At 49.2% G+C, this 26,321-nt stretch overlaps 9 protein-coding genes across 9 annotated transcripts; 4 read left to right on the top strand and 5 right to left on the bottom strand.

Moving 5' to 3' along the window:
• Positions 1 to 372: 372 nt before the first annotated feature.
• PG994_000063 (uncharacterized protein) lies at positions 373 to 2,374 on the bottom strand (the record flags this gene model as incomplete). Its single annotated transcript, XM_066851472.1, has 5 exons — positions 373 to 1,474; positions 1,725 to 1,747; positions 1,802 to 1,964; positions 2,021 to 2,104; positions 2,154 to 2,374. 5 exons carry the CDS (start codon positions 2,372 to 2,374, stop codon positions 373 to 375), a joined length of 1,593 nt encoding a protein of 530 aa, XP_066722104.1.
• A 1,651-nt stretch (positions 2,375 to 4,025) lies between these two features.
• PG994_000062 (uncharacterized protein) lies at positions 4,026 to 5,003 on the top strand (the record flags this gene model as incomplete). The annotated part of the gene is made up of 2 exons (XM_066851471.1): positions 4,026 to 4,198; positions 4,757 to 5,003. The coding sequence occupies 2 exons, from the start codon at positions 4,026 to 4,028 to the stop codon at positions 5,001 to 5,003; spliced, it is 420 nt and encodes a 139-aa protein (XP_066722103.1).
• A 5,577-nt stretch (positions 5,004 to 10,580) lies between these two features.
• On the bottom strand, positions 10,581 to 11,403 carry PG994_000061 (phospholipase carboxylesterase; the record flags this gene model as incomplete). The annotated part of the gene is made up of 2 exons (XM_066851470.1): positions 10,581 to 11,325; positions 11,384 to 11,403. The coding sequence occupies 2 exons, from the start codon at positions 11,401 to 11,403 to the stop codon at positions 10,581 to 10,583; spliced, it is 765 nt and encodes a 254-aa protein (XP_066722102.1).
• A 639-nt stretch (positions 11,404 to 12,042) lies between these two features.
• Positions 12,043 to 13,737, top strand: PG994_000060 (uncharacterized protein; the record flags this gene model as incomplete). The annotated part of the gene is made up of 3 exons (XM_066851469.1): positions 12,043 to 12,334; positions 12,393 to 13,396; positions 13,453 to 13,737. 3 exons carry the CDS (start codon positions 12,043 to 12,045, stop codon positions 13,735 to 13,737), a joined length of 1,581 nt encoding a protein of 526 aa, XP_066722101.1.
• A 1,261-nt stretch (positions 13,738 to 14,998) lies between these two features.
• PG994_000059 (uncharacterized protein) lies at positions 14,999 to 17,547 on the top strand (the record flags this gene model as incomplete). Its single annotated transcript, XM_066851468.1, has 2 exons — positions 14,999 to 15,870; positions 15,948 to 17,547. The coding sequence occupies 2 exons, from the start codon at positions 14,999 to 15,001 to the stop codon at positions 17,545 to 17,547; spliced, it is 2,472 nt and encodes an 823-aa protein (XP_066722100.1).
• A 963-nt stretch (positions 17,548 to 18,510) lies between these two features.
• PG994_000058 (mitochondrial 54S ribosomal protein mL44) lies at positions 18,511 to 19,785 on the bottom strand (the record flags this gene model as incomplete). Its single annotated transcript, XM_066851467.1, has 1 exon — positions 18,511 to 19,785. The coding sequence occupies one exon, from the start codon at positions 19,783 to 19,785 to the stop codon at positions 18,511 to 18,513; it is 1,275 nt and encodes a 424-aa protein (XP_066722099.1).
• A 540-nt stretch (positions 19,786 to 20,325) lies between these two features.
• On the top strand, positions 20,326 to 20,785 carry PG994_000057 (uncharacterized protein; the record flags this gene model as incomplete). Its single annotated transcript, XM_066851466.1, has 4 exons — positions 20,326 to 20,328; positions 20,384 to 20,403; positions 20,471 to 20,653; positions 20,725 to 20,785. The coding sequence occupies 4 exons, from the start codon at positions 20,326 to 20,328 to the stop codon at positions 20,783 to 20,785; spliced, it is 267 nt and encodes an 88-aa protein (XP_066722098.1).
• Positions 20,786 to 21,780: 995 nt separating this feature from the next.
• On the bottom strand, positions 21,781 to 22,983 carry PG994_000056 (RTA1 like protein; the record flags this gene model as incomplete). The annotated part of the gene is made up of 3 exons (XM_066851465.1): positions 21,781 to 21,970; positions 22,096 to 22,170; positions 22,241 to 22,983. 3 exons carry the CDS (start codon positions 22,981 to 22,983, stop codon positions 21,781 to 21,783), a joined length of 1,008 nt encoding a protein of 335 aa, XP_066722097.1.
• A 1,540-nt stretch (positions 22,984 to 24,523) lies between these two features.
• PG994_000055 (3-hydroxyisobutyrate dehydrogenase) lies at positions 24,524 to 25,656 on the bottom strand (the record flags this gene model as incomplete). Its single annotated transcript, XM_066851464.1, has 2 exons — positions 24,524 to 25,162; positions 25,453 to 25,656. 2 exons carry the CDS (start codon positions 25,654 to 25,656, stop codon positions 24,524 to 24,526), a joined length of 843 nt encoding a protein of 280 aa, XP_066722096.1.
• Positions 25,657 to 26,321: the final 665 nt, after the last annotated feature.

Here is a 26,321-nt window from a genome sequence, read left to right as displayed (position 1 = left end):
CTACCGGAGTAGGCGCTAAGGAGGTAGCCATCGAGGCGGCTGGCCCAGGGCGGAGTGGGTGGCCTGTCGAGACAGAACCCAGGTAGGTCGTCTATAACCAAACACATTAAACGTATCGTTGTCGTATCTATGCGCTGAAGTGTCGGCCACCGCCCAAAACAATATCCCCGTCGCGTGGCGGCAAGCCGCAGAGCAAAACCCGCGAAATGTCTTGGGCGGAAGGAAGTCGTATACGAAATAAACGGAAATCGTCGTTAAGATGGGGCGTCCCCAGGTGCAAGCCTAAATCCCAACAGCGCCGGAGCAATGCGAACTGAATGATTTTTATTGGAAGAAAGCCGCAATGGACAACATTCTAAGAGGGTATCAGCTTCAAGTCCACTGGCTTCCCGGGTGGGCGCTGGATCCGGCTTCTGTAGACCCGTCGCCCTCGATGGTTTTCCTCCAGTGCTCAGGAAGGCAAACACAAACGAGAGGGAACGCTTTGATCTCTCCACTGACGGGGGGTGAAGTCTCCCGCACACGCCCTGATGTGTTGGACACCCCGCTATCTCTTTGCGCTTGCCGTCGTGCTTCCCATTCGTCTGCCATTTCGTCTATCATAACTCCTGTGGCCCAACCGTCGTCCCATATGCCTACGACCTTCAGCATGTGGCCACGCTCCAACGCGAACTCATCAACGGCGCGTGGCTGGTATGCCCAAAGCACTGCGACACTGTCTCCCGGATGAATGTCATCTTGTGAATAGTAGTCCTTGAAGAATGGGAGTTGTTCGGATTGTTGGCTTGCGACACCACCGGACATGCCAGCGGCACTAGTTGGCGACTGCGGGTCTTCGCCAATCAATATGGAGCCGCTCGACAGAGACCCGTTCCTACGGGACGTCAGGGGCGGAGGTCGTAGCACACCGGCACGGGTCTCAGACCGTGGACTATCACCGAATTCATCGGACGAGGAGTGGTTGTCGCCTCTTCTTCTCGAGGCCATGTATCCAGCGGCAGCCCCCGCAGCGGTGGCGCCACCAGCAGAGGACAATCCATGTCTAGATGTCCCATGCCGTGAGCCACCATGTCTTGAGGGTGAGTCACCTGAGTGTCCCTCCAAGGCAGACATGCGAGCGATTCTGCCTCCTGGGAGTATCTCGTATCCTTGAGGCGCTGTGTTCGGAGGTTTCTCGGAAATCGGTTGTGATTGCGCGGTCGACACGCCTCCTCTCGACGGTGCAGGCTGGTTGAAGACGCTTCCCTTCTGGCTGTTGCTTCTCCGACGCGAAAGTCTAATGCACAAGAACAGCAAGAAAGCGATCAGAGCAAGGCCAATCACCGATCCGATCACGATGCCAGCTATGGCGCCACCACTCAGTCCATTGTTGTCCTTGTTCGATTCTGGCGCAGGGGCCGACGAATTCGTATTCGTAGGCACGGGCGGGAAAGTCATGACCGGTGTGATAGCAGGCAGGGCAACGCCAGCGCATCTGTTGTTGATATTAGAGTTGTAACAGCATGTATCAGTCGAGTTTATGCCCCCCCAAAGCACAGTAGGAACAAATTCCAATGGTGCTATCGCTATATCCACAGTTCTGGGGCTCATTATCGCTGGCTTGGATGCAGTTCGAACTCGAAAGAGAAGAGACCGGCAGCGCACAGTTAGTGAAGTCGGCTCGGATCTGATTCTGTGAGTTGTCATTGGGGTTTGAGCAGAGAGACTTGTCAGACGTGACTAACGCTTCGCTTTCGGCGAAGTTGGCCTGTACAGATGTCAGTCCAGAATCAAAAGCGGAAGATTATCGCCAATCACTTACGCAGGAGTCGGCGCACAGAGGTCGCGCGGCATTACCCTTAAGACTACAATCCTGTATCGAGTTTTGCACGATAGCGTTGCATATGACGGAGGTAGTGAAGCGTGCGTAAAGGTTGGTCGTGTTTAGTAGGTTGATATTGCCACAGCCGAGCAATGTTTGGTACCTGTTCTGCGAGTCAGTTTCATGAGCATTTCCAAAATAGAACCGTGGCGCACTCACTTGGACTCGACATAGCTTGTACGAACATAGGAGTTCAGTTGTTCGTCAAATGACGCTCGATCTGTGACATCTTTGAGGAATGGGCTATGCCGGTCAGCTTATATCGAACCCAATTGGCCGCAGCAAGACTCACTATAGACCAATTAAATAGCTTCCCGTCGATACTGAGGCGGACGAGAAAGCTGGACATGTCTTGGAGCCCGCTAAAGAGACGCAGCCGCTTTGCGACACGGCCGGCGATACTGCAGCAAGAACGGATGCGAGTACCACTTTCGTGCTTGGGCTCCTACCCTCGACTCTCCCTCGTTTCCTCTCGCCCATCGTACGCGTCTCTTGGTCTTGCGCTGTGTCCATGTCTTGTTGTGCGGTGTTCTGCGGCGTGCAATTCTCTGGGTTGTTGAAAATCACTGTGGCAGCGATTGCATGCGTTTTGGACAACACAATGGCTCAACGCCTCATGTGTGAAAACCGGTCAATTCCAGGGATCCCCAGTTAAGCCGATTTGGTGGAATTTCTTGTCCGATCTGCGTGATGGGAGAACGGCGCGAGATTGAAATGTTTGTGATTTTATTCTGATTTTCTTCTTGGAAAGATGGAAATGGATTAATAGTCATTAACCGTAATCGTAACCAAAAATATCTTCGTGACAGGGCGAAATGCTCCGAAGAAGGATTGTAAAGGTGTATTGTCGATGATTGTGTTGTCGTTGTTGTGACTAGGTTGTGACTGGTATAGAATTAGGAAGCAATGTGTGCTTCTCGTCGTCGTCGGGAATGACTGTTGCGCTGAAGAGCAAGAACGAATGTATGCAGTTGGAGAAGGTACGACACAGAAACCAAGAACGGGAAGGCGACACAAAGTCCAGTCCAGACAGGGCCTGTTTCTTAGAAAAAAAAACCAAGCGGAAAATAAGTTTGAAGTCGTGCTTGACGTCGTTTCGATTCTATTACGCAGGCAGGCGCTGGTAGGAAGTGAAACTAGAAGAGAACCTCCGGTGTGGACTGGGCGGCAAATAGCTCTTCTCGCATTAGACTGTGACCCGTACCTCTAGAACTGGTAGGCACTGTGGACTTGAGGATAAGTCCGGGTATGTAGGTGCTTCGAAAAGTCAAGTCGGTGGTTAGTGAATAGAAAGAGACTACGAATTATTACTCGGATGGAACATAACGCAAAAAGGGACAATAGGTGAAGAGGGCAGGGTATTAGTTGGCGCAGGTCAGGGTCACCAGCTGCGATAGGTCGCGGCGGTGTAATGCGAACTTGACGACCTTTCCTTTGTGGATGAGGGTGAGAGAGAGGGAGAGGTGTGGGAAGGAGGGAATCGAGGGCTCCTCTGTTCTTGAGAAATAATCGGGGAAGCAATGCAGAGAGAGGCTGGCAGGCTGGCAGGCACGCAGTGGCCTGGGACCTAATCTGTCCAAGTAGGCAACGTACCGAGCATAGGTAGGCCGGTAGGGTCACGGCACTATGGAGTAGCAAGCATAACAGACCAGACGATACTCATTAATACTCATTAATGAAATGGATGCACGAACAGCAGGTCATGGCCGAACCCAATGCAAAGTGCCAGAGCCGTGGAGCCAGCAACAAGGGCCGTGTTCGTTGACAGGCAGGCCCTACTATTGTACATATACAGCAACAACAGGGGTTCGTTTGCAAGGGGAATCTTGGCTCGCACACGGACGAACAATTACTTCATTAGCTAGGCTCCCAGGCTAATACTGTACGACACGATAGCTTGAGCAGTCGGCTGTTTCGATGGACAGCTCCAGCTTAAGGATTGGGGGATTGAGGGGAATACGTGGCCCATGGTTTAATTGATATCCATTTTGTTGCCAATGCCGATGGGATACCCACGCGACATCAGACGAGAGAAGACTAGGTATGCGCTGTCAGCCTGTCGGTGCCTTGGGCTAGGCATCTAGTCGGGAGTGGTTTGTGTACGCTGGACGATACAGCTTGCGGTATCGCAGGTTTTGATTATTGATTCCACCAGACACCAGACATGAGGCTTGCTGGCGGTGGCTTTTTCTGCAGGAACACCGGCGGCAACGAGACAATGGGTCACGTTTCCGCTGGTTTCCTCGATACGATCTCAGTCAAAACGCAGGTACACGGAGCAGAAACGACCCTAGTTCAGGACGAACTGCCCACTTTCGAATTGAAAGGACGGCGTGGGTAAGAGGCGTCTTGCGTGGAGGGAGGCGTGCTGAGCGTGGGCAGGGATGAGCATCTAGTCGGCTCTAGTCTGAACCAGGCAAGGCGTCACGCATTTTAAAATTAGGTTGACCAAGGATATCGCTGCATCCTCACGCCTCCTCCTCCAGTCGGCTACAGCCTCGAGGCTTGCGCTACTGCAACTTCCGGGAACAGACAAAGGCAAAAGGTGGTGGACGTTGTCAATATAAGGAAGGGAGTCGTTAGAAACAACCAATCCTCTGGATCGTAAACGTCGTCTATGCACATGCAGCTTTCGTCAGTATGGGGGTATTGACGGGTAACCGATCGAGGCCGAGCACAACATGAAGTGTCTTGGTCGGTCAATCTAGATTAAAAAACAAACAAACAGAAGCACTGCATCCCTTATCTGCATACCTCAGTCCAAGACATGGACGACAGTTGCTCACTGACTCGCTTGCTTCCGGAACGGGAGAGAGAGACACGATCCTCCTCAAGGATGAGATGACAGAAAACTCTCCAAAATGACATAACGCCTGGAACTCTGAACAAGCACAGCTCCGGTACGGTATGGTACGGTATTGCATTCCAGAAGATCGATGTCCGTGTCGCATCGGCATCTGCATCTGTTATCGTCAACAGACCACCTGGGGCCCAAGTCCCATCCACCAAATACGGTGGCGCCTTACGATGCATGTCACTCCGGCGCCATCATTTCAATACGAAAAACGTTGCGCCCGCCTTGATCACCAGCCTTGATCAGAGAGGCCTCGATGACGATGGGCTGATGGATGTGTATGTATGAAGAGTTTGGCACAGCATGAAAGCCAAAGGGTTCGAAACTGTGTTATTCTAGAACATGCCCAGAGATCCAGGGATCGGTACCGTTGTTGGGGGTGAAACGGGAAGCCGGAGAGATTTGGCATAATAAGTCTCGCATTACGCGCTCCTCTTCCCATTGGCCGATAATTCTCCTATTCTCGACATTCTCAGCTTGTCACCTTACCTCAGCAGTATCCACACCCCCTGCTAGAATTTAAGAAAAGCATGAGGAATCCCCCGGCACGATGTCGCCCACCCGAAATGATGATGGCCTCTCGAGAATACCGAGCGAAGGAGATAGCGATCAATAGTGGCTTGTCGCTTGCTACCAACCCCGCCCCACTTTGCTGTCTGTGGTCGTCTGTGGCCCTTTTTCCTCACACAGACGAGGACCCTGGATAAGGAGTTCCCGAAAGAGGATATGAAACAAGAAGGGTCATTGCGCGCGCCTACTTGTAATTGTTTGACAACAATGATAAACTAGTTGGCTCTGGGACGAACTCATGCGTTGCTGCTATGACTTGAACTGCGGTTAAATCAATCAGAAATTCACACGAGTGATAATAATGATATAGTCGCAAAACTCCCATAGATCACGGTGAGCAATGAACTTTGCACGCCATCTGCCTGAAGACCCGCCATTCCCCGTTCCTCCACTAGGTAGCGAGCCCGGCTCAAGGCTATCTCGGCGCCATGTCGACGAGATTTTCCCTGCCGGCCTACCGGACTGTGGGGTTGTCGAATTTCAGATGCATACCTACCTAGGAACCGCACGTTCACGAACGAAGCCAAGAAGGCATGGCGACGCTGCACTAAAAGTCAAATGGCCAACAACATAAAGTCTCTGCATATACTGTATGCATGGCCTATGTTATGTATATGCCAGCCTATGACAATGCTAACTACTGAAGATGTTGTTAAATCCCCTGACAGTCCAACGGTGTGGCTGTGCCTAGCTTGCTTGCTGTTTTAACGCCATGTTTCAACTTTTAAACTAATGTACTCTATAAGCGAATTAAACACATAAGTGAATTAAATACTTTCGTAATTTTATATAATAAAAGTATAGTCTAACTTTATTATAATATATAAAATTAATTATAATTATTTTATATCTTTTTTTTAATATATAATTATATTATTTTAATAAATATATATATTATATTTAAGTTTTTTATAAAATTTATAATATTATAAGCTTTTAACTGTTTTTATATAATTACTCTTTTAATACGATTCGTTTTATAATTATTTATTAATACTTTTTTAAAATTATAGATCTTTTTTAATATATATATAAAGTAATTTTCTATTTTATAGTTATTTTTTTATATAATAATATTAATTAAATATTTTATTTACTTTTTATAATATAATTACTTTATTTTTTAAACAACGAGTTAATATATAACTTATATTATACTTTTCGTAATTTTATTAAATAAATATAAATATTAGAAAGTTATTTTAATATTATATAATATAGTTTTAAATATATTTAATTTCAAATTAAGTTTTAATTAAACTATTTTAATATTATAAATTAGCTTAAAAATATAACTTCAACTTACTTTTAACACGGCTTTATAATACCTCGAAATATATATAAACCTTTATATAAATTAACTTCACTTAACTAACGTTTATAACTTATTAACGATAATAAACCTACTCGTTAAAAATATAATAATAGTTATTAAAAGAAAAATATAAAACCGAATAATAACGATAATATTAAGCGACTAATATAAATTAAATAACTAAGTTTAAATAATTAATATAATATAACTAAAGATAAAGAAATGATTTAAGTTACGTAATAAACCTAGAGATTTAAAAGAGATATATAAATTTAAAACGAGGAAGGATTTAAAGAACTTAAATAAATTTAATAAATATATAAAATTTATAAAAAAGAAACGAGATATATAATAACGTGGTTTATTACTAAGTCGGCTATATTATTAAGTCGGCTACTCTTTTTTTTTAACCTACGTAATTAAACTTTAATACGTAATATCTCTATAACTATAATACCGATTTAATTAAAAAAAGATCCTATCGTTTTAATAATTTAAACGACGCGAGAAGGTTCGAATCGAATTTGTTAAAGAGCTGCTGCGAAAGTATATAACGTCCCTCGAGTTACTTTAAACGACTAACTCCGCGGTATCGAACTTAGACGCGAAATTCGATATTTATAATAAAAATTAATCTAATTAAAAAAGAAGTGCTTTATAATATTATAATTAATTTAAATATTTAAAGGATACTTCTTAATATTAATATTATAAAAATATAGCTAATCTATTTTTAAAGTCGCGCGGCGGCGACCGCGTCGGCAAGCACTAGGTTAAACGCTTTATCGACCGTAATCCGGACCTTAACTTATTAGTCGTTTTTACGAGCTTATTTAAGTAGGGCTCGAATTAAGCGAGCGCCTTCCTTTTTAAAAATAAGGCGGCGTGAACGACTCGTTACGTAATGTCTTAGAACGTCCCTTTATAAAATCGCCAATAGGTTTTAATTTAAACGAGGATTTTTTAAAAGTTCCCCCTCGTTTCGTTAAAAGATATTAATATATTAATTTTTATTCCACTTTTAAATATAATAAGGATTTAAATAATATTAGTAATAGTATAAAAGAGGCATACTTCTTCGCGTAGCTTATTAATATTATAAGGTGTTTATCTCGATATTTACTTAATTAAGAGCTCGTTACGCTTTTTTTAAAGTTCCGCGTAATAGTATTAATAATTAACGTTTTTTTACTTAAGGTATTTAATACGTTTAATTAATTCTTATTAAGTAAAGCCGTTATCGCTATCGTTATTATCGACCTTTATAGCGATGTCTCATTAAGAGGCGGCGGGGGTAATAATAAAAGTCTTCTTTTATTAAATTAATTAACTAAGTTTAAATATAAATATAGTTTTTATAAAATTATTAATTAAAGGTTTAAATAGTAACTTATAAAAATAAAAAATAATTAAAATATAATAAACGTTATTTAAGTTTTAAAAAAACTTAATAAAATTTATTTAAATTTATATTAATAATATAAGAGAATATTTAAACGTGCGATAAAAAAAGCGCTTTATTAATATAATAAGTAATAACTTTTTAATTTATAAAGTAAAAATAAACATAATTAAGCGAAAAATTCGTATAATAAAATTATTAAAGTTATTTACTTTATTAATAAATTAAATCAATATTTAAATTAATTAATAAAAAAAAATTTATTATTATATATTTAATTTTTCCTTTATTAATTCCGGTTAAATTATAAATTAAATATTTTTATTTTCGCGATTTATAATTTATTAGCTCGTAGGATTATAATTCCTTATTTTTTAATTTAACGATCTATTACGTAACTTAAGTTAATTATTTATTTAATAACGCGGTCTTAACTTATTTAGCTCTAGCCACCTAGGCCTAGCTATCTAGTTTATACTATTTACTTAATACTATCGTTATTACGCTGTCTCGTATTCTTTCCTTAATAACCGTTATTATGTTTCCGGCGAGTAGGTCTATTATCTTTAATAAGTTATAAACGCTAACTAAGTGGGGCTAGTTTATACTAGGTTTCGTATATGCTTTAAAGTATTATAAACACTTTTTATATAAAACTTTATATATTTATTAAAAATTAAAATTAGCTTTTATTTTACTTATTTATAATTTAATCGTTTTTTATAATTATAATAACTTAACTCTTTAATATTAAGCTATTTTTATACTAAGAAAATATATAAGTCTTTTTAATAAAAATAATATATTATTATAGCGTTTTATACGTATTAAATAAAAGTACGTCTAATAGTATAAATCGACCTAGCTCGTAATATAAGCGCACGGGCCCTTAATTAAGCCTACTTTTATCGCGTGCTTATTTAATCTTATAGCGTAGCTCTTTAAGCTACGTTTTTATTAATTATTAATTATTTATAATTACTTTATTATATTACCTTAAAAATTTTATATTAATTAAAAGTAATTATAATTATTTTAAATTAAATTTAACTTATAAAAAACCCGGTTTTATTAAAGTTATAAATATGTTTTTTAAATTTTAAATTTATTAATTATATTTCGTATAAAAGTAAATTATATATTATATACGTCGAGATTTTTATAAAAAACTCTTTATTAATTAATTTTTTAATTAAAATATATTTATAGGTTTAATTATTATTTTATAAAGTTTAAAGCTTAATTAATATTAACGCGTTTTATATTATATATATTAAATAATTAATTCGTTATATTTTTAATATTATTTAATTAATAAAGAAATAATCGTAAATTTACCTTAATTATATATAAGATAATTAATCACTTTTTAAAATTAATAAACTTTTAAAAATTTATAAAAATTTCTTATTTTATAAAATAACTAAGTTATTAATTATAAAAGGTTATATAAAAATGTTATATATTTTAACTACTTTTTAAATATTTAATTCTAAGTTATTTTAAAACGCTTAAAAAGCTAAAAGTATTTACTTCTCTTCTTAGATACTCACCCTAATATACTGTGGTAGAAATAAAGTATGAAGGTTACTTAGACAAAATATGGCGAAAGTGTTCAATTCGCTTATAGGGTACGTTACATGTTACGATTAGCTTGTCGGATTCTTCGCCATTATGATGGCCCGGTATAGATGATACTCGGAGATGATCAGACTTCAGCCACGAGCCATGTTGGTTTTCCAACTCCTGTACGTACAGATGTATATATAAGTCTTTTCTATTTAGGTAGGGTGCCAACCTGAATGCGACTAGATCGGACACCGCCATAAACTTCTCCTGTATCAGAACTGATTTGATAAAGTAAGCCAGGATGAAACGGCTCGGCCTAAATCCTATGCAATTTCTTCATGTGAGGATTCACGTTCTCGCTAGTCTCATCAATTCTGGGGGAGATATCACCTTGCCCGGGGAAGGCGACCTATCCAGACCTGACAGGTGAGAAAGGTGGATTCTGTGCCCGGCACCTCAAACACGGCAGCCCCTGGCGACGTTCAACGCCCACAGCACAGCCTTTTCACGGACCATATCGTCAAGCAAACAACATCATGCGCGGGCGTTGCTGTCCAGCATTACGGAATCCCTTGCGGGTGATCGACAGCCTTTGGTTGGGAATATACGGGTCTCCCGCCTGTCAAAAAAGGGGGTTTGCATGAAGCAGAGATAACGGCGCCGAGACACGGGGACTTTTCGTCGCTGTGTATCTCCTATCCAACGAAGATAACAGTGATGACGTCAAATTCGTGATGGTACCCGTTGGACGGCGACTACCTAAGGGATGGCGTCTCGGCAATTCCTACTAAAGTCGTGGATACGCCTCTTGGTGATTTATTTACAAAGCTCGGGAGGTATAGGCCATGCCGTGTTCATCTTCGAAATGTGGCATACCACGAGGGACGACCGACCAGTAATCTGGTACGATACTTAGGTTTGGTGCAAACAAAGACGACTCGCTGCCTCCTAAACAGGCACAGTCCATTCCGAACAAAGAGCTCCAGGGTGTCCAGCCATTAGCTTGCATTCAGCACGAATCCATATGAGTGCGTAGGAAAAGTGCCATGTCATTCACTCCCTGGGGTTCGTTGATCCAGTGGCCGCCGTCCGGGTATTCTCTCCATTCCACTGCGAAACCTTGCATCATGAGGATGTCCCTGAGTCGTCTCCCATTCTGAACGGGTACCACATCGTCGTCCAAGGAATGAGTAATTAGCATTGGTGTCTGACGCATGGCGTCTACGTTGACTCCTGCTGTCAGTTTGTTTGCTGTTACATCGAAGACTGTTCGGAGATGACTGAGAGGGGATGTGCCATCGCCAGTGCCATCCTTCCCGAGACATTCTTCCGCGAGTGTCGCAAACGGCATCCAGCTGCACAGCCCTATCATGCCAGCAAACCCGCCCTGGGCCTCGGCAAACAGCGCCGCCACGGCCGTGGCGAAGCCCTGGCTGATGCCACATAGGAAGATGCGGCTCCGCGGCACCCGGCGGCTTCCCCCCTCCTCCTCTCTGATCACCGAGAGGACCCGATCGATGCTGTGTCGCAAGCCGTCGCGCTGGATCTCGGGGCGCTCCTCCGGGTCCTCGACGGACCACATGTCGAACCACTGCAACAAATTCATATCGAAGCGCGCCGAACGCAGCACGGGAGCGTCGGGGAAGACCCATCGCACTGTGGGAAAGAGAGCCAGCAACGTTTGTGGCTTCCCGTCTGGCCCGCCTGGCGATGTCTCGCTCTCGAAGTACTCGTCGGCGAACTCGTCGCAGCTGCTGTCACGCCCGTGCAGGAAGATGACGGTATTGGGTGTGGGCGCCGGTAGGACCGAACACCTTAGACTTGGGCGACATGGTGGATTCTGAGATCGAACCGAGTGGAACTGATTACCACAGGTTCGACGCGCTCAATCAGAATGCAGGGAAGAAAAGTACGTGTCCCCGATTCGTCACTTCTCGATTAAACAGGGCCTAATATTAATTGAGGTTAGCCAAACACGTTTTGGGTTCCCATCAATTTCACCAACTCTGCCGCACCAAAACCCCTATTCCCTTTGCTTCCCGTTTCATTCCTTGACATAGCAGGTAGCTTTGGTGTGGCGTCGTAGGGAGGTTCCTTCACCGTCCAAGACATATGGGAGGTACAAGTCTTGCACCAGTTCCCTCATGGAAAGAAGGGGGTTCTCGAAGTCCACCCTGTGTAGCAGGTCGCTAGGGTCCACGAAACCACGAGGCAATTAAACATAGTACGAGTCGACAAGCGAATGTGCAAAGGTCGATCCCACGATACTTTACTCGGTGTGGTAAGACAATTGACAGGCCGTTATGAGCGGGACATGCCAAGGAGGAGAATGGTGACGCCCTTCGCATTCCAGAGCATGTTCTGGCCAGATCACAGAAGCGGCTATTCGTTAAAGACCTCAGGGCTCCCTTCGGTTTGGGCGGCCTTGATCAAGTGGGCAGTCCGTCGTCCGTGGAAGAACTCGGATCAGAATGCCTCACCCCATCAACGCTTCTCCTCAGTCGGCTGACTACCATCTTCTGACCGTCAGTAGTAGCAGCTCGGATGGTGGTCATTTCAAGGAAGCAGAGTCGATCCTCGAAGAGGCAGGAATTCATGAGAGCGGCAAAAGTCACTCAGCCAACCCTCTGAGCCGAAAGCCAGGCAAAGTACGGCTCCGCCGAGCACTGGTAGAGCTCTTACCAAGTTTCCTTCATCCTTCAAATCGACGACAGCATGGCGGCGATGAGCACATTAAGCCCCCATCGTCAACAGAGTGGCTAGGTCGGTTCAAAAATACCAGTCCGCCTTGCCCAGATAGATCATGACTAACGACATATAGACGGTCTACGTGGCTACGCCGCCTTCTTTGTGGTCTGGCACCACATCTCGCTCATCTGGTTCCCCTGGAGTCTGCACGACGGCTACGCGGGCCGCGAGACAGACCACCTCCTCCAGCTGCCCATCGCCCGGCTCGCCATCTCCGGCCCGCCGCACGTCTTCGTCTTCTTCGTCGTGTCGGGGTACGCGCTGAGCCACAAGGCCCTGAAGCTGCTGCGGCAGGGGCCCGGCAAGGCCGAGGAGGCGTACGCGGCGCTGGCCTCGTCGGCGTTCCGCCGGCACCCCCGGCTGTTCATCCCGCCCGTCGTGTTCTGCCTGCCGACGCCGCTGATCGCGTACGCGAACGGGTTCGGTGGCACGCAGGCGGGCGGGGGCCAGATGCCGGGCGCGGCGGCGAAGGCTATGGATCCCGCGCCCCTCGCGACGCTGGGGGCGCAGTTCGGGGACTACGCGCGCACGGTGCTGCAGCTGGCGGATCCGCTGGCTCACAGCTCGGACTGGACGTGGATCTACAACCCGGCCCTTTGGACGTTGCCACATGAGTTCAGGGGCTCGCTGCTCGTGTACGGCACCCTGCTCGCGCTATCTCGGTGCGAGAGCAGCGTGAGGCTGCTACTGGTGACCGGCATGGCGTTCTGGGCCTTGTACTTCGTATACTGGCCCCAGTTCCTCTTCCTGGGCGGCATGCTGCTTGCGGACTTGCGTATTCACTCTCGCCACCGCACCCAGGAAGAAGTCGGAGCAGAGCAAGTCAGCAGCACGCTGGATGGCGAGTGGAAACCCGCAGTCACACACAGAAGCGGCAGCTGGAAGTCTATAGTCACCCGCAAGTGGGACAATCAGCATGTCCATGCCGCAGTTCAAATTGCGATGTACATCTTCGTACTCTACGTGCTTGGCGCACCACCATGGCATCTAGGCGGCGACAAGGCACCCGGTTACTTCTGGCTCTCTCAACTCGTCCCGAGCCAGTACATCGCCGCCAACCTACCGGACCATTTCTGGGTACGATCGCCGCCGTGGCCCTGGTATTCGTCTTGGACCGGGCGCCTTTGCTGCAGAGGCTGTTCACGACCCCGTTTGCTCGATACCTTGGGCGCATCTCGTACAGCCTCTACCTGGTCCACGTTCCGATCTTGCACGGGTTGGGATGGTGGGCCGGAAAGTTCTTCTTGGGAATCACGGGGTCGGAGACCGATTCCGGGTACGTTTTGGGGGTTGTTGCCGCGGTCGCGGTGGTCTGGGTGGTGACGATCTGGGCGGCGGATCTGGGGTGGCGCTACGTCGATGCGCCGGCTGTGCGATTTGCTGGCTGGGTTCACCGCAAGGTTGCATCGGGTAGGTAGGCTTGATGAAGCGAGAGATTATCATGGTCTTACAGAAATGGGCGGGCATCTGGATAAGGTACCGGCGTTTCATGGGATTTTCTGCAGCGAACGATAGAATGTATAATATAAGCGAGCAACGATGAACAACGGGCTCAACTGCATTATTTCAATACGGAACCCCTTTTCGACTTTCACTGCTTGGTTTCTTTGGTACACCCTCTTCTCCAGGGGTCCATAGTTACTCGTGTAGATAGCTAACTTGATGTTCAATAGTAGCATGCGGCTCAAGGAGTGTTGCGATTGTGATTGGGGATGCTGTGGTGACAGAGGAGCCGGATGGATTTTGGCCGTTGTTTATATAGGGGGCGAGCATGACTACCAAGCGCACATATAGCAAGCACTCTCTACCATGGTCGTGCATATAATGTTCACCGTAGTGGCCTAAAAAGATGCGTACACCTTGTAACCTGGCGTTGCGATTCTTTCTAAATACTGAGAAGTTTCGGAATATCGTATCGAAACCCTTCGAAGGCCGGCCGGCCACGGGACACACAACCATACAGCAAACCGTGATAATTGGCAGGGGCTTAACGAAGAAGCTGGAAGTAAATGCCCTCCAATATAATATCTCTCCGACAATAGACAAGGTCACGAGCACATCGGTGAAGATCTGTCACTGGATCATCATTTTCGCCAAGTTTTTTGTCCGCCTCAGCACATTTACATGTCCAATTGCGATGCCATACCGCTGCGGCTACTTCCCCGGGCCAGTCAATCAATGGGAATACCATTCTGAGAGCAGACACTATATAAGATAGAGAGGGAAAGTGGCTATTCTGACAAACCGAAATATGTTGTCAGTGTCTTTATACATACTTACACAGCCAACTCGGGAAAGTTCAAGAAGCAGTAGAAATTCAGGGCAACATTATGCAGAACATTACGTTGTATGCATCTTACAGAACAAACTTTGGCGGGCCTGAAGGCGGAAGGTCAAGCTCAACAATTAAATGGCAAGACCCACTAGGAGCATACAGCTCGTTAGATGCATACGTCGCGTGGATGGATTTTCTGTTTGCCAAGTCCTCATTTGAATGATGTCACTATTCCATGATTGTGGGCTGAGCTGCAACAGAACTCTTTGCGAGAGAAAAGCACTCAATAGGGCATTGCAGCTCAATTCAAAGGTCTGCAAAGACGGCAGGAATTACGCGCAAATAAGTAAATGACAGCAATTAGCCGGAGAGATCCTCAGTAATTGAGGCCTGCAGTGTCAGCAATGTTGCGCCTCCCCCACGAAGCGCAGCTGATGGGGCGCATGCGACGACCGCAACTCGTCAGATGGCCGTCGCCGTGTAGCCGAAATCTCCAGTTGGCACCCACCTCGACCTGGGCATCCAGGCTCCGGAATCCCTCACGGTCCGCTGCCCTTACTTCGCAACCCCGTGGCCGCCAAGAATCCCAGGGCTCGCTCCGGTCATCTTTTCCTCGGGCCTTATTCACCTCCCGGGGCCGGCGCCCAGATGGGAGCAGTGGTAAAGGCCCCTTCGCTATCGTGCCCGCTGTTTTCATTATCGGAGGCTTACTTGTGTATTCCCTCTACCCAGGCGGCCACTTGCGGCATACCAGGCTCGTCCACCAGCCCAAAAGAGACCGGACCGAACCCAACCCGCAGGATGATGAGCCCGGGGAGAAAACCGCTTGGTCTAGGTTCGTACGTGGAGTCAACGACATCTCCAGCATCACCGACATAGAATGGTCCGGCATTTCCGACCGTCTCGTCAATCTCATCTTGCCGGAATGGTCCAAGAACCTCCCGGGCAATTTCCGCAAGCTCCAGCGCGAGCTGTCCATGGCCCCCGGATCACTGTCCGATGAGATCTGGCGTGATGCTCACGATGCTTACATCAACCCGGAAATCCGCTACGCCGCCGAGGTCAGGCTATCTGACCAGCTGTGCGACGAAGAGAAGGAGTTCTTGGCACGTCGGAAGAAAGTGGCAACGGCAGCTCTGGCGCAATACCTAGCTATCGATGAGAGAGATGTTCATCCCGACGATGTGCCTACGATTGCAGTCTGCGGCTCGGGAGGCGGCTTGCGAGCTATGGTTGCTGGAGCAGGGTCGCTTCTCGCCACTCAAGATGATGGCCTGTTTGACTGTGTGACCTACACATCCGGCGTCAGTGGGTCATGTTGGCTACAGGCTTTGTACCACTCCTCTATTACAGGACGGAACTTTCACGACGTCATCGACCACCTGAAGAACCGCCTTGGCGTTCACATAGCCTATCCTCCGGAAGCCTTCTCTCGATCCTATCAGCACCAACCAACAAGCTACTGCTTAGCAGCTTGGTGGAGAAGCTGAGAGGTGACCCAAACGCTGCTTTCGGGCTTGTGGATGTCTACGGAATCTTGCTAGGAGCAAGGTTGTTAGTGCCCAAGGGCGAACTTGGCGTCGATGACCGCGATTTCAAGCTGTCAAACCAGCGGAATTACGTCAAGTATGGGCAGAACCCTATGCCAATTTATACCGCTGTCCGCCACGAAATCCCTGACTTGGAAGGCGCAAACTCCCTGGAGCCCAACTCCCCCTCGGCAGACGCAAAAGAACTCGCCAAGCAAGAGGCTTGGTTTCAGTGGTTCGAAATGACTCCATACGAGTTTTTCTGTGAAGAGTTCAATGCGGGTATCCCAACTTGGGCCATCGGACGAAGATTCAACAACGGAAAGGATGTCCCTCCCGAGAGCGGTTTCCACCTACCCGAAATGCGGATGCCCATCCTCATGGGTATTTATGGTTCGGCATTTTGCGCAACCCTGAGTCACTATTATCGCGAAGTAAGACCACTCGTGAAGAGTTTAACAGGATTTGGCACCATCGACGAAGTTGTACATGGCCGGAATGAAGATCTAGAGAAAGTACACCCCATCGATCCGGCTCAGATACCCAACTTCGTCTATGGCCTGAGCGAAGAGCAACTGCGATTCACGACACCCACCAATATTCATAACCAGGAATACATCCAGCTCATGGATGCTGGCATGTCAAACAACCTACCGATTTACCCTTTGCTTCGCCCTGGCCGTGATGTCGATGTCGTCATAGCATTTGATGCTTCGGCCGATATTAAGACAGATAACTGGCTTTCAGTCACCGATGGTTACGCTCGGCAGCGTGGCATCAAGGGGTGGCCCGTAGGTGCCGGCTGGTCCAAGGGGGATGAATCACCGGAGAAAGCCGAGTCCGAGCTCAGGAAGGCAGAGGCACACTCTAACCGCGAGGCCGATTCGAAGCTCCTTGAGGCGCAAAGGGAGAAAGAAGCCGAGATCCGCGACCAGGACCCCGCGGAGCAGAAGGAGAAGGCGCAGCATGATCAGAGCCACCCAGAGGACTCGGACTTGGGCTACTGCACCATCTGGGTGGGCACGACCCAGGAGCAATCCTCAGAGCCGCCGCCTCCATCGAAGCTGAGCCCAGACCGGGATGCGGCCTGGCAGCAACTGCGCGACCCCGGCGCCGGCATCGCGGTGGTGTATCTGCCCTTTATGGCGAACCCCAAGGTGCCCGACGTCGACCCAGCCAAGTCGGACTACATGTCGACGTGGAACTTCGTGTACACGCCCGAGCAGATCGACCGCGTCGTCGAGCTCGCCCGCGCCAACTACGACGAAGGCAAGGAGCAGATCCGCGGCTGCGTATGCGCCATCTACGAGCGCAAGCGCAAGGCCCGCGAGGAGCGCGAGGCCGCGGCGCGGGAGCTGCGCCAGAGGCGGCGCATGCGCCGGGGGACGCACGGGCGGCTGGGCGAGGGGGATCATTTCAGCTGATCGCTATCTATTGCGCCCGCACGCGGGAGTGCGTTTGGAAGGAATTCTAATGGGTTGTACTAATTGTATACTGTGTTTGGTACTGTATATCTTGAGCGAAGCGTTCGACTTTCTTTCTTTTCCTCGGAGGGACTTTTATTTCTTTTCCTAAACAAAAAAAGGGGGGGAGGGCTGGTGATTGTGTGCATTTAGAATTTCCTTTTGTATGGTTGTTATACAAGTCCTTCGGACCCAACAAGCCACCACCAGTTGGCTGACTGGTAGGCAGGCTAGGTAGATACCCTGTCAGGGAGCGACGAGCGAGTGTATATCATGATAACAAGACAGAGAGAGAGATTGAGGGAGACGACGAACGAGAAGAACAAGACGTTTATAACTACGCAAAAAATCTACTACGATACACGATAGTAGATATCACACAAGCTCAGAGGTTATCCCCTAAGATCGAGAAAATGTGTATGTCTAAGTAACTTCCCCTATTCCAAATTTTCGTGCCTTTTTTTGTTACATCTGGGCGATCTGGGAAGGCCATATACGGGTAGAAATTCGAGACCAATGTAGCGAGAAAGGGGCGCACCTTCTACAACTTGAAGCAGTCGTGTGAAAACCAAGGGGTGCGAGTTGGCATGTGTATATTTACACTTTATGAACGATTGGTCGTGAATATTTCCTCTACATGCTTTCCTGTGTCGTTTTGGTGTCGTATGATATGATATGGTACATTATCTGTCTGCTATACAGTTTCTGAGCCAAAAGTCCATTGAGTAGATCACCATCTAGCCACCTCGCCATAGAGCAACTTGGGACCTTTGAGCTCGTTTAAAAAATGTACAATGTACAATTGAATTTCTATTTCGTACAGGGTCAGCCCGCTTGCGCCAACCTCGCCCAAAGCGCCACCCACTTGCCTGGGTGCCCCTGAAGCAGCTTTTCCTAAGCTTGTCGAGCAGAGTTTGAACCGGTTTACGAGATGATCTCGCCAATATCAACGTAGGCCGGTTTCCAGGGCGCAGCATCCTCCGCGAATGTGTCGCTGGGCACGCTGACCTGACCAGGGCTGTACAGATACCATGACTTCAGAACGGTGATGGCAGCAGCAATGCGAGCCGAGTCCAGATCCGGCCCCGCAGCCTCCCCAAGCTTGTCCATTCCGCTGTAAATACCCACCACAAAAACTGGTGTCCTGCTCAATCGACCAGTCTCGCTTTCCAGTCGGGCTACAGGCGGGTCAAAGTCCTCTCGCGCGCACAGCCTTGCCAGTTCTCGTGTAGGCAGCTTGAATTCAAACATTTTGGACAGATCGAGCGTTCGCGACAAGAAGTGGGACATGACGAATTTCTTGGCGGCGTCGCGGCCACAGTGCATGTGAACCGCACCGATTACTGCTCGCACAAAATTGGCATAGGCGTTCGCCGGCGCGTTCTGCAGGAGCATCGTCTTGCTATTCCGGCCGTCGTCAAGGTCGGGGAGAGACTTGGCGGCCGACGACTCGCCGAATGGGTTGCTGCCGTACATAACACGGCCGCTGATACCCTTGCCCGACTTGAATGTTTGGGACTCGATGGTCTCGGCGCGAACATATCCCCATTTGTTCATGACGACGGTAGGCTTCATGGGGTCGAACTGCAGCAGACCGGGATCGACCTCCCCACCAGGTGCAGCGGCGGCCTCGACACCCCATGCGCGGGCGACTTGATGCAAAGCGGGATTTCCTGCGTAGGCCTTCATGGCGGCGAAGAGAATGTCCATGGGTAGGCGAGGGTACCTCGTGATTAACGTCTCCGAGGTGTGGTAGTGAAGGACAGTCGAACCCACGTAGGCGAGGTTCGCATTATTGTATTTCGGGTGGGCATCGGCCGAGGGGTCGACTAGAGCTCGCGCCAGCGTCTCGACGGGAATCTTGGAGGAAAGAGACAGTCGTGCGTGTAAAGCGGCTAATTTGGCCGAAGATGCTGCTCGGGCAGGGTGCGGCGAGGGAAGACCTCGACTGCTTCGAAGTGGTTTTGGTCTTGACTCGTCATCTTGGGGTTCATGGACCAATTCTTCCTCCAGAGGCGCTGGTTCGACTGCCGTGGACTGGTGCCTCCTCTGGCACGGTTGTGTGTTGTAAAGAGAAGAATGACGGCATGCCTGGGGTATCGATCGTGATATCCGGGAGGGTCGCGAGAGTCTGGCTGCCGGGCTGATGGGAGCTGCAAGCAATTGGCTCGCTAGGCGATCTAACCGCAATCTCTTCATTATATAGGTGGACATGAGGGGCCCTCTCCTGTCTCTCTCCCACCTGCGGAAGTTGTTGCCGGGGCGGGTTGTGTGAAGCAACCGACAGTTGCAGCTGGTGGTCGTACTTTTTGGGGTCTCGAGTCTGGCCAGGGAAAAAGTTTCTGGAAGCTGGCGTCGTGGGAGAAGCTTCAGGGATCCGCTGATTGGATGATCCGTTCACCCGTTCGGGTTAGCTCCAATTTGTTTATCAGGCACTGCGAGTCTGCAAGCACCTTTTGAATTTGGGGGGGGGAAGCTTTTGGTGCACCCGCCCGCTGTAACTGCCCACCCCCAAATAGCCTGTACCTGCACCACCCACCTCACTGTAGGTACCTACCTCCAGCTGTGGGCAGCCGCAATCAAGTGAAAAACAATAATCCACTCGAAAGCTCCAGCGTCCCGGTTGAATCTCGAGACAACGTCAATTAGGCCGGAGCTCATAGGACAGGATCCGCGAAGAACGACGATTGAACGGTCAATTGATCTCAACAAGACTCCATTCATCACAAATCAGCCAAGATGGTAAGTTCTGTTCTGCCCCGAATAATGCCTTGGATCAATAGCTAACAATCATCAGGGTGGCGGTCCTAAAGTTCAGTAAGCAACCCTCGAAACGCCCTGCGCAACCGAATTCCCTCCTCTAACCTCGATCCCTGGAACTCAGATACCCCAAGCACGTCTGGTCGCCCAGCGGTGGTTGGTACGCCCAGCCCTCTAACTGGAAAGCCAACACTGCCGTCTTCATGGGCGTCATTGTCGGTCTCACAGCCCTGACGTGGAACCTGAGCGCACAACGAGAAGTCCGATACAAGATGCCCGAGCCCGGCCGGTTCTTCCCTAGCAGATAGTATGTCGTCATATCCACCAAATCCGACACCGTCGAGTCGGAAGGAACTCAGGCTAATCAAATACCTGCAGCTGGAGCAAGCAGATTGTCGATCACGAGAAGGCAGAGGCGCAAAAGAAGAACGACTCTTGAGCTGTGTGCAGGGGTTAGGATGAGGCTTCATACTTGTATATATCCACCGGATGGGAATTAAATGACATTGAGACATTCTGCTACCTTGCATGACTGACCTCTTAAACATCGGTCGAAGAATATGATATAATTGGTTCGGGCGAAGACCTCGAACGACTGGTACCGGTCGCGTACACCTCGAGGGAGCACAGCCTGGGCTTCTGTGGTGCTGCTGAGTCATAGCGCAGGGAAAGCCATGCCTTCTATGCATTTCTTGGGATACGGTACCATATCATCGGAGGGTTTAGATGTTCGGCATCACTCCTTTTCTAGAGTCAGGGGTGCGATCGCCTCGGCCTGCAAGCGAATGTTTAATGAGCGAGCCGCCGAGACAACTGTAGCCGGAAGTCCGCCGTAGTCGACTCATTACCCGTGTCGAACCCTCCTATCACCGCCTTCCCACCTCACACCCCTCTTGTGGTAGTAGCCCATTCTTGAATTCGCTTTCCCTTCCGCTGCATGGCCGCCTTGCTGGATGTATCCCAACCCCAGGTAACGGGCTGACTAGCTATGCATTTACCGGCAGCATTGGCGCTGTCCGATCATGGTGCCGCTACTGGCTGAGATCGCCTCCGCCTCGTCCTGCGCGGCAAGTGTGGACTTACATTGACGCTTCATCGGAATTTCCGCCGGCCGTCCATCTATCAAGCAGACCACACTACAATCACGTCAAAAATTGGTGCTGGGATAGCTAAGAACGGCCAAAAGATTCGCTTATTTCGACTCGAGAAAGGGGTAATTATAATCTATCTATCTATACGCTACAAATGCCATACGGTCTCATTTACCCCTTTCATGCGTTCACTTCAAAAATACGAGGAAATAGTAAAACCAGAATGGGGAACCCTCGACGTGGGCCGCCGCTTTCGTCTCAATAAGACTCTACAAGCTCGACGCCGCCGATGCGTTCTTGTTCGCAGCATCTGCGTTCGTGTCGTGGTTGTATCCGTGGGGCGTCACGTCTCCCGACGTAGTGACGGCGCCGTCACCGGTGCCCGGCACGTGCTCGGCCTTCTCGGCGTCCGCAACGGCCCCCTGGTTCTTGTTCTTCTGCCGCGGAAACGCATGGCCTCCCGCGCGGCCATGTCGGGGAACAGGACGCCGGGGGTGAAGATGGTCAGGAGGGCGACGGGGATGAGGATCATGCTATTTGGGTTACGATGGTTAGCGGGACATAGTCCTTTCTGGATAGAGGGGGGAGGCGGATGTGGGAGGCGATGTGTGAAGGTTTGACGGGGGTGTATCAATTTCGAAAGGGGATAAAAACTTACAATCCCTCCAAGGCAATGAATGAAGGCTCGTCCTGCATGATGGGGTTGCCCCAACCACCAGCCATTTCCACAATACTGTAGCATACAACGACGTTAGCAAAGGGGAAAAACCACAACCCCCCATCGGATTCCAGATATAACTCACCGATAAACGCAACGGATGAAGATGCCCGTGAACGCGCCAGCGACAGCGTAGGCGAACATGCGGAACTTCTTGTCGTTCCAGAGCCGCAGCACCTCGGGGCTGGCGCCGCCCTTCTTGACCCAGCTGCGGGCGCGGATGAAGTAGTCGAGGGACATGATGCCGAAGAAGCCCAGGACGGCGACCTGGAGGGCGATGCCGGCGATGATGACGCGGTCGCCCTGCTCCAGCAGCGCGGCGTTGGTCTTGCCGGCCGAGGCGGCGATGCCGCCGCCGATGGCCTGCAGGATCAGGCACGAGACGTCGGCGGGCACGAAGAAGAGGGGGTAGAGGCGGGGCCGGATGCGCGAGAGCTCGGGACTGATCGACAAGGTGACGTGCTTGAGCGTGAGGTAAATCGAAATACAGATCAGCGTGGGCGCGAGGATGATGCAGCAGATCTGCGTCTGGAAGGCCTTGTCGTTCCACGGGTTCGCGCTCAGCTGGACGCGGCCGATGTAGCCGACGAACTCGAGGATGCAGCCGGCCGTCAGCGCGGCCGAGTAGCCCCACGTGCGCTTCCAGACGCCCGTGCCGACGAGGCCCAGCACGCAGACGGCGAAGGCGGCGCACAGGAACGCGTTGACGCCCATGTTCGGGTAGTAGCCCAGGACCGTCGCCTGCACGGGGCAGAAGGCGCTGACCTCGGTGCAGTCCTTGAAGCTCATCTTGTGCGGCGCGGTGCCGTTGCCGTTGTCCGACGACATTCTTCGTTTCCAAGCGGAAAAGATAACAGGTTCCGTTCCTATGCAAGCTATTGGCCCTTTGTTTCGATCGGTTTGTTTTTTTGAATGCTCTTCCTCCTTTGTCTTTCTCCCGATCTCTTGGCCCGAAAACCTATAACGAGAGCTCTGTCTAAGTGGTGCTTCGAATATGTAAGCTGATGGTAGATGCGACCCTTGCTTAGAGAAGTGTGGTGATAATAAGCGGGCGGTGATCACTGAAACGGTCTCCAGTATATGCAGTTGGAGGGGCAGGCAACCTTAGACGACACGAATAGGTGATAAACAACGAAGAAACAAACACAATAATCGTTAAGAAACTAAAATAGATTTATTATCGAGGAAGTAGGGAAAGAGGTCAGAGGCGACAAGCGGACGACAGCCGGTTAGTAAGAAGTAGGTTAGCAACGAAACAAAAGTCCCCGAAACGAAGCTTAGGGGCGATCCAATGTACAAATAATACGGCAGAACAGACCGGGTTGATGGCTGCTTATCATGCACATACACGCTTCCATCTCGGGTAGAAGTTGGGATGGAGTAGCATTGACAAGTAGCTAGTAGCAGGGCACGTCTACGGAGTACAGCAAAGCACCGCCGCCGGGTAGGGGCTCTTCCTTTTGCCCCAAGACAATAATGGTAATAGGGACGGGACATACGACAGATCCAATCAATCCAACAGACATTAGGGAAGGCCAACAAGCGTGTAAGGCCAAGGCTCGCGTTAACGAGTGGATTTCCTAATCGGGTAGAAAGCGCAAGTGCAAAAAGTGCGATGGAGGGTCTCCAATCTGTCATAAGCGAGCCTATCATCCATGCTGGTTGGCTGGTTCGTTTGCCATGCCATGGCATTCTTTGTCGGTTGCGCTATGCCACGCGAGGTCCGCTTCTAGACCACCTCGCATTTGTCAGGCGCGTTTTTGTATCTGTCGGGACTTTCGCTCCTCAATCAAAGATCATGAATCAACATAGCCTTGGCCCAGGAACGTAGGCAGTAGGCACCGTCTCTCTCAGTCTCTCCTCTTCCTCTGTAGAAGACCGGATACACTCATGCATCCGCGTAGGAATACCTCCCGTCAAAGCTAGATGAAATGAGATGTATCGTCATGTCTCCCTCGGCGTGTTGTATCCGCCCGAGCTTACCGAGACGAGAAGCCTTAATCTCTGTTTGTGCCTCAGCTTCAACGCTTGGCTGCTTGGTGGGATGGTGGGTGGAGTCGTCCAAGCCCGCCGTCGGCCGGAGGTGGGCCCTTCCGAGAAGTAGAATAAGACCTTAGCGCTGCGTTATGCAATCTTTGGAGGCATGCTTCGCTTCGACAACCCGTCATACATACAATACGCCCCGGACCTTCTCGGTATCGTATATGCAGTCAAATAACAGGACATGTAGGGCCACTCGGATATTCAGCCGACGGCCTTGTCAAGATAAGAAATGTATTCGAATCTAACCCCACGTGCCAGGCGGCTACAGCCTTTCTCAAAGGTGATCGTTGTTGGTACCTATTGATGCTGTCTGGACTCTGCCCCCTCACTCCTTCCCGTTTAGATATCTATAAACAACCGAGAAATCTCGGCCTTTGCAACTGTCGAGTTTCTCCGCCTCGGCGTACACTTGTTTCGCCTGGTCACCGAGCTCGAGCCTCGCGTCCGCCTCTTGTGCGGCGACAATGGCGAGATTAAGATCTTTCTTCATCAACGCGATGCCAAATCCACCAGAATAATCCTGGCCGGCAGGTGCGCCTTCAACCACCCCTTTGACGGGATTGTTGATCTCGCTAGGCCAGCATTTCCCGGTGCTTACGTTGATGACATTGGCCAACGTTTTCGGGTCGAGACCCCATCGAATCCCTAGGTTCATGGCTTCCGCTGTGGCGATGTTGTTGATGGCCAAGAGGTAGTTATTGGCCAGCTTGGCACTCAGGCCTGTCCCCTGTGCGCCGCAGTGGAGAACGCGCTTCCCCATCCGGAGTAAAATGGGTTCGATCTTGGGCAGAAGAGCATCAGGGGCGCCGAGCATGAACGTGAGCGTCCCGGCCATAGCTCCGACCACCCCACCCGACATAGGCGCGTCTACGAATTGGCCCTGTGCGGCGGACGAAACCATCTTTGCCACTTCGCGGGACGATGACGGGTCGATGGTCGAGCAATCAATATACACCCTATCTCTCTTGGGAGATCAGAAGAGAGAATGTCCGAGAACACGGCTTTCACGTGCGCGGGCTCAGGTAGGCATGTTATAACTGTGTCCTGTACGACTGATTGTTAGCAGCCGGAAGACGTACGAGGGAGTGCTTCTTGACGTGGCAGAAGAATTTAGATGTCTATCAGAGGATTGGCTTTATGTATAAAAATAATCACGGGAGAACCGGCGAACCGGTCCCAACTTAGATCATGGATAGAACATACTCATCATATGGACGGGGAATGGAGTTAGGGGACGAAAGGGGCTGCTCTTACCGAATCTCGAGCAGCGTCTTTAGCGGTCTCAGCCGTGGTCAACACTGCTCCGCCTGTTTGCGAAGCCTTCATATCCTCGGCAAGCCGGCGTACCGCGCTCTGGTTAATATCGAAGATTCGGATCGAGTCGCTGGGTGGCAGCTTCGCCTGCAGGTTTTTGGCCATTTGGTAACCCTGGTCGAGCAGAATATTAGCAAGTGACATTCCGTGAGCTGGGTAGATTTAGACACCACATACCATCTGCCCAAGGCCAACGAAGCCATAATTCTCGAATCTCCGCGCGGTTGAGGCGAATGCGCGTTTGGAGGTGTGGGAGCGACGCAAGCACCCCAGCGATTAGTTGAGGTCGCATGATTAAACAAACAGCTCTGCTACTTCCGACAGATATCGCAGAATATAACAAGATTTAATTGCAACTTGATCACTCGATCCAGCCGTTGGGAAATGAAGCAAAGGAAAATGACACGGCCGAGGCTTGGAAATACCTTGTTAGCAATATGACCTACCTCTCTCGTTGTACGGACACCCCAGGTCGCGGGGTAGTGCGCCCCGAAGAACCGACCATTGCCGCTCCTAGGCTGGAGCTGCTCCAGATTTCCCCGGCATTCTGGGGCACTAGGTTAGCCAGTGCAGCACACAGCGCACCAGTCAGCAGACCACTAGGCACCGCGGACGTGGGACGTCAGCATTCCCAGCTAGAAGTAGATAGCAAGGCCCTGGCTTTTTGGATAGATTCGGATGGTCTTCCTCAAGATGTTGTCTGGACGAAGCATACCTGCGTATCCGTACCCATACCGGACATGACAAGGGAGAAAAGCGTTGGATAGATTCGAAGAGACAACTCTGCTTCCCAACTACCTGTTAAGAAG

This window comes from Apiospora phragmitis (assembly GCF_038363925.1).
Source record: "Apiospora phragmitis strain CBS 135458 chromosome Unknown utg000001l:1.0-2902119.0:1.0-2906034.0, whole genome shotgun sequence".
Classification (NCBI taxonomy): Eukaryota; Fungi; Ascomycota; class Sordariomycetes; order Amphisphaeriales; family Apiosporaceae; genus Apiospora; species Apiospora phragmitis.
Note: the sequence above shows the minus strand (reverse complement) of the source record. Positions and strands in the feature narration are given on the sequence as shown.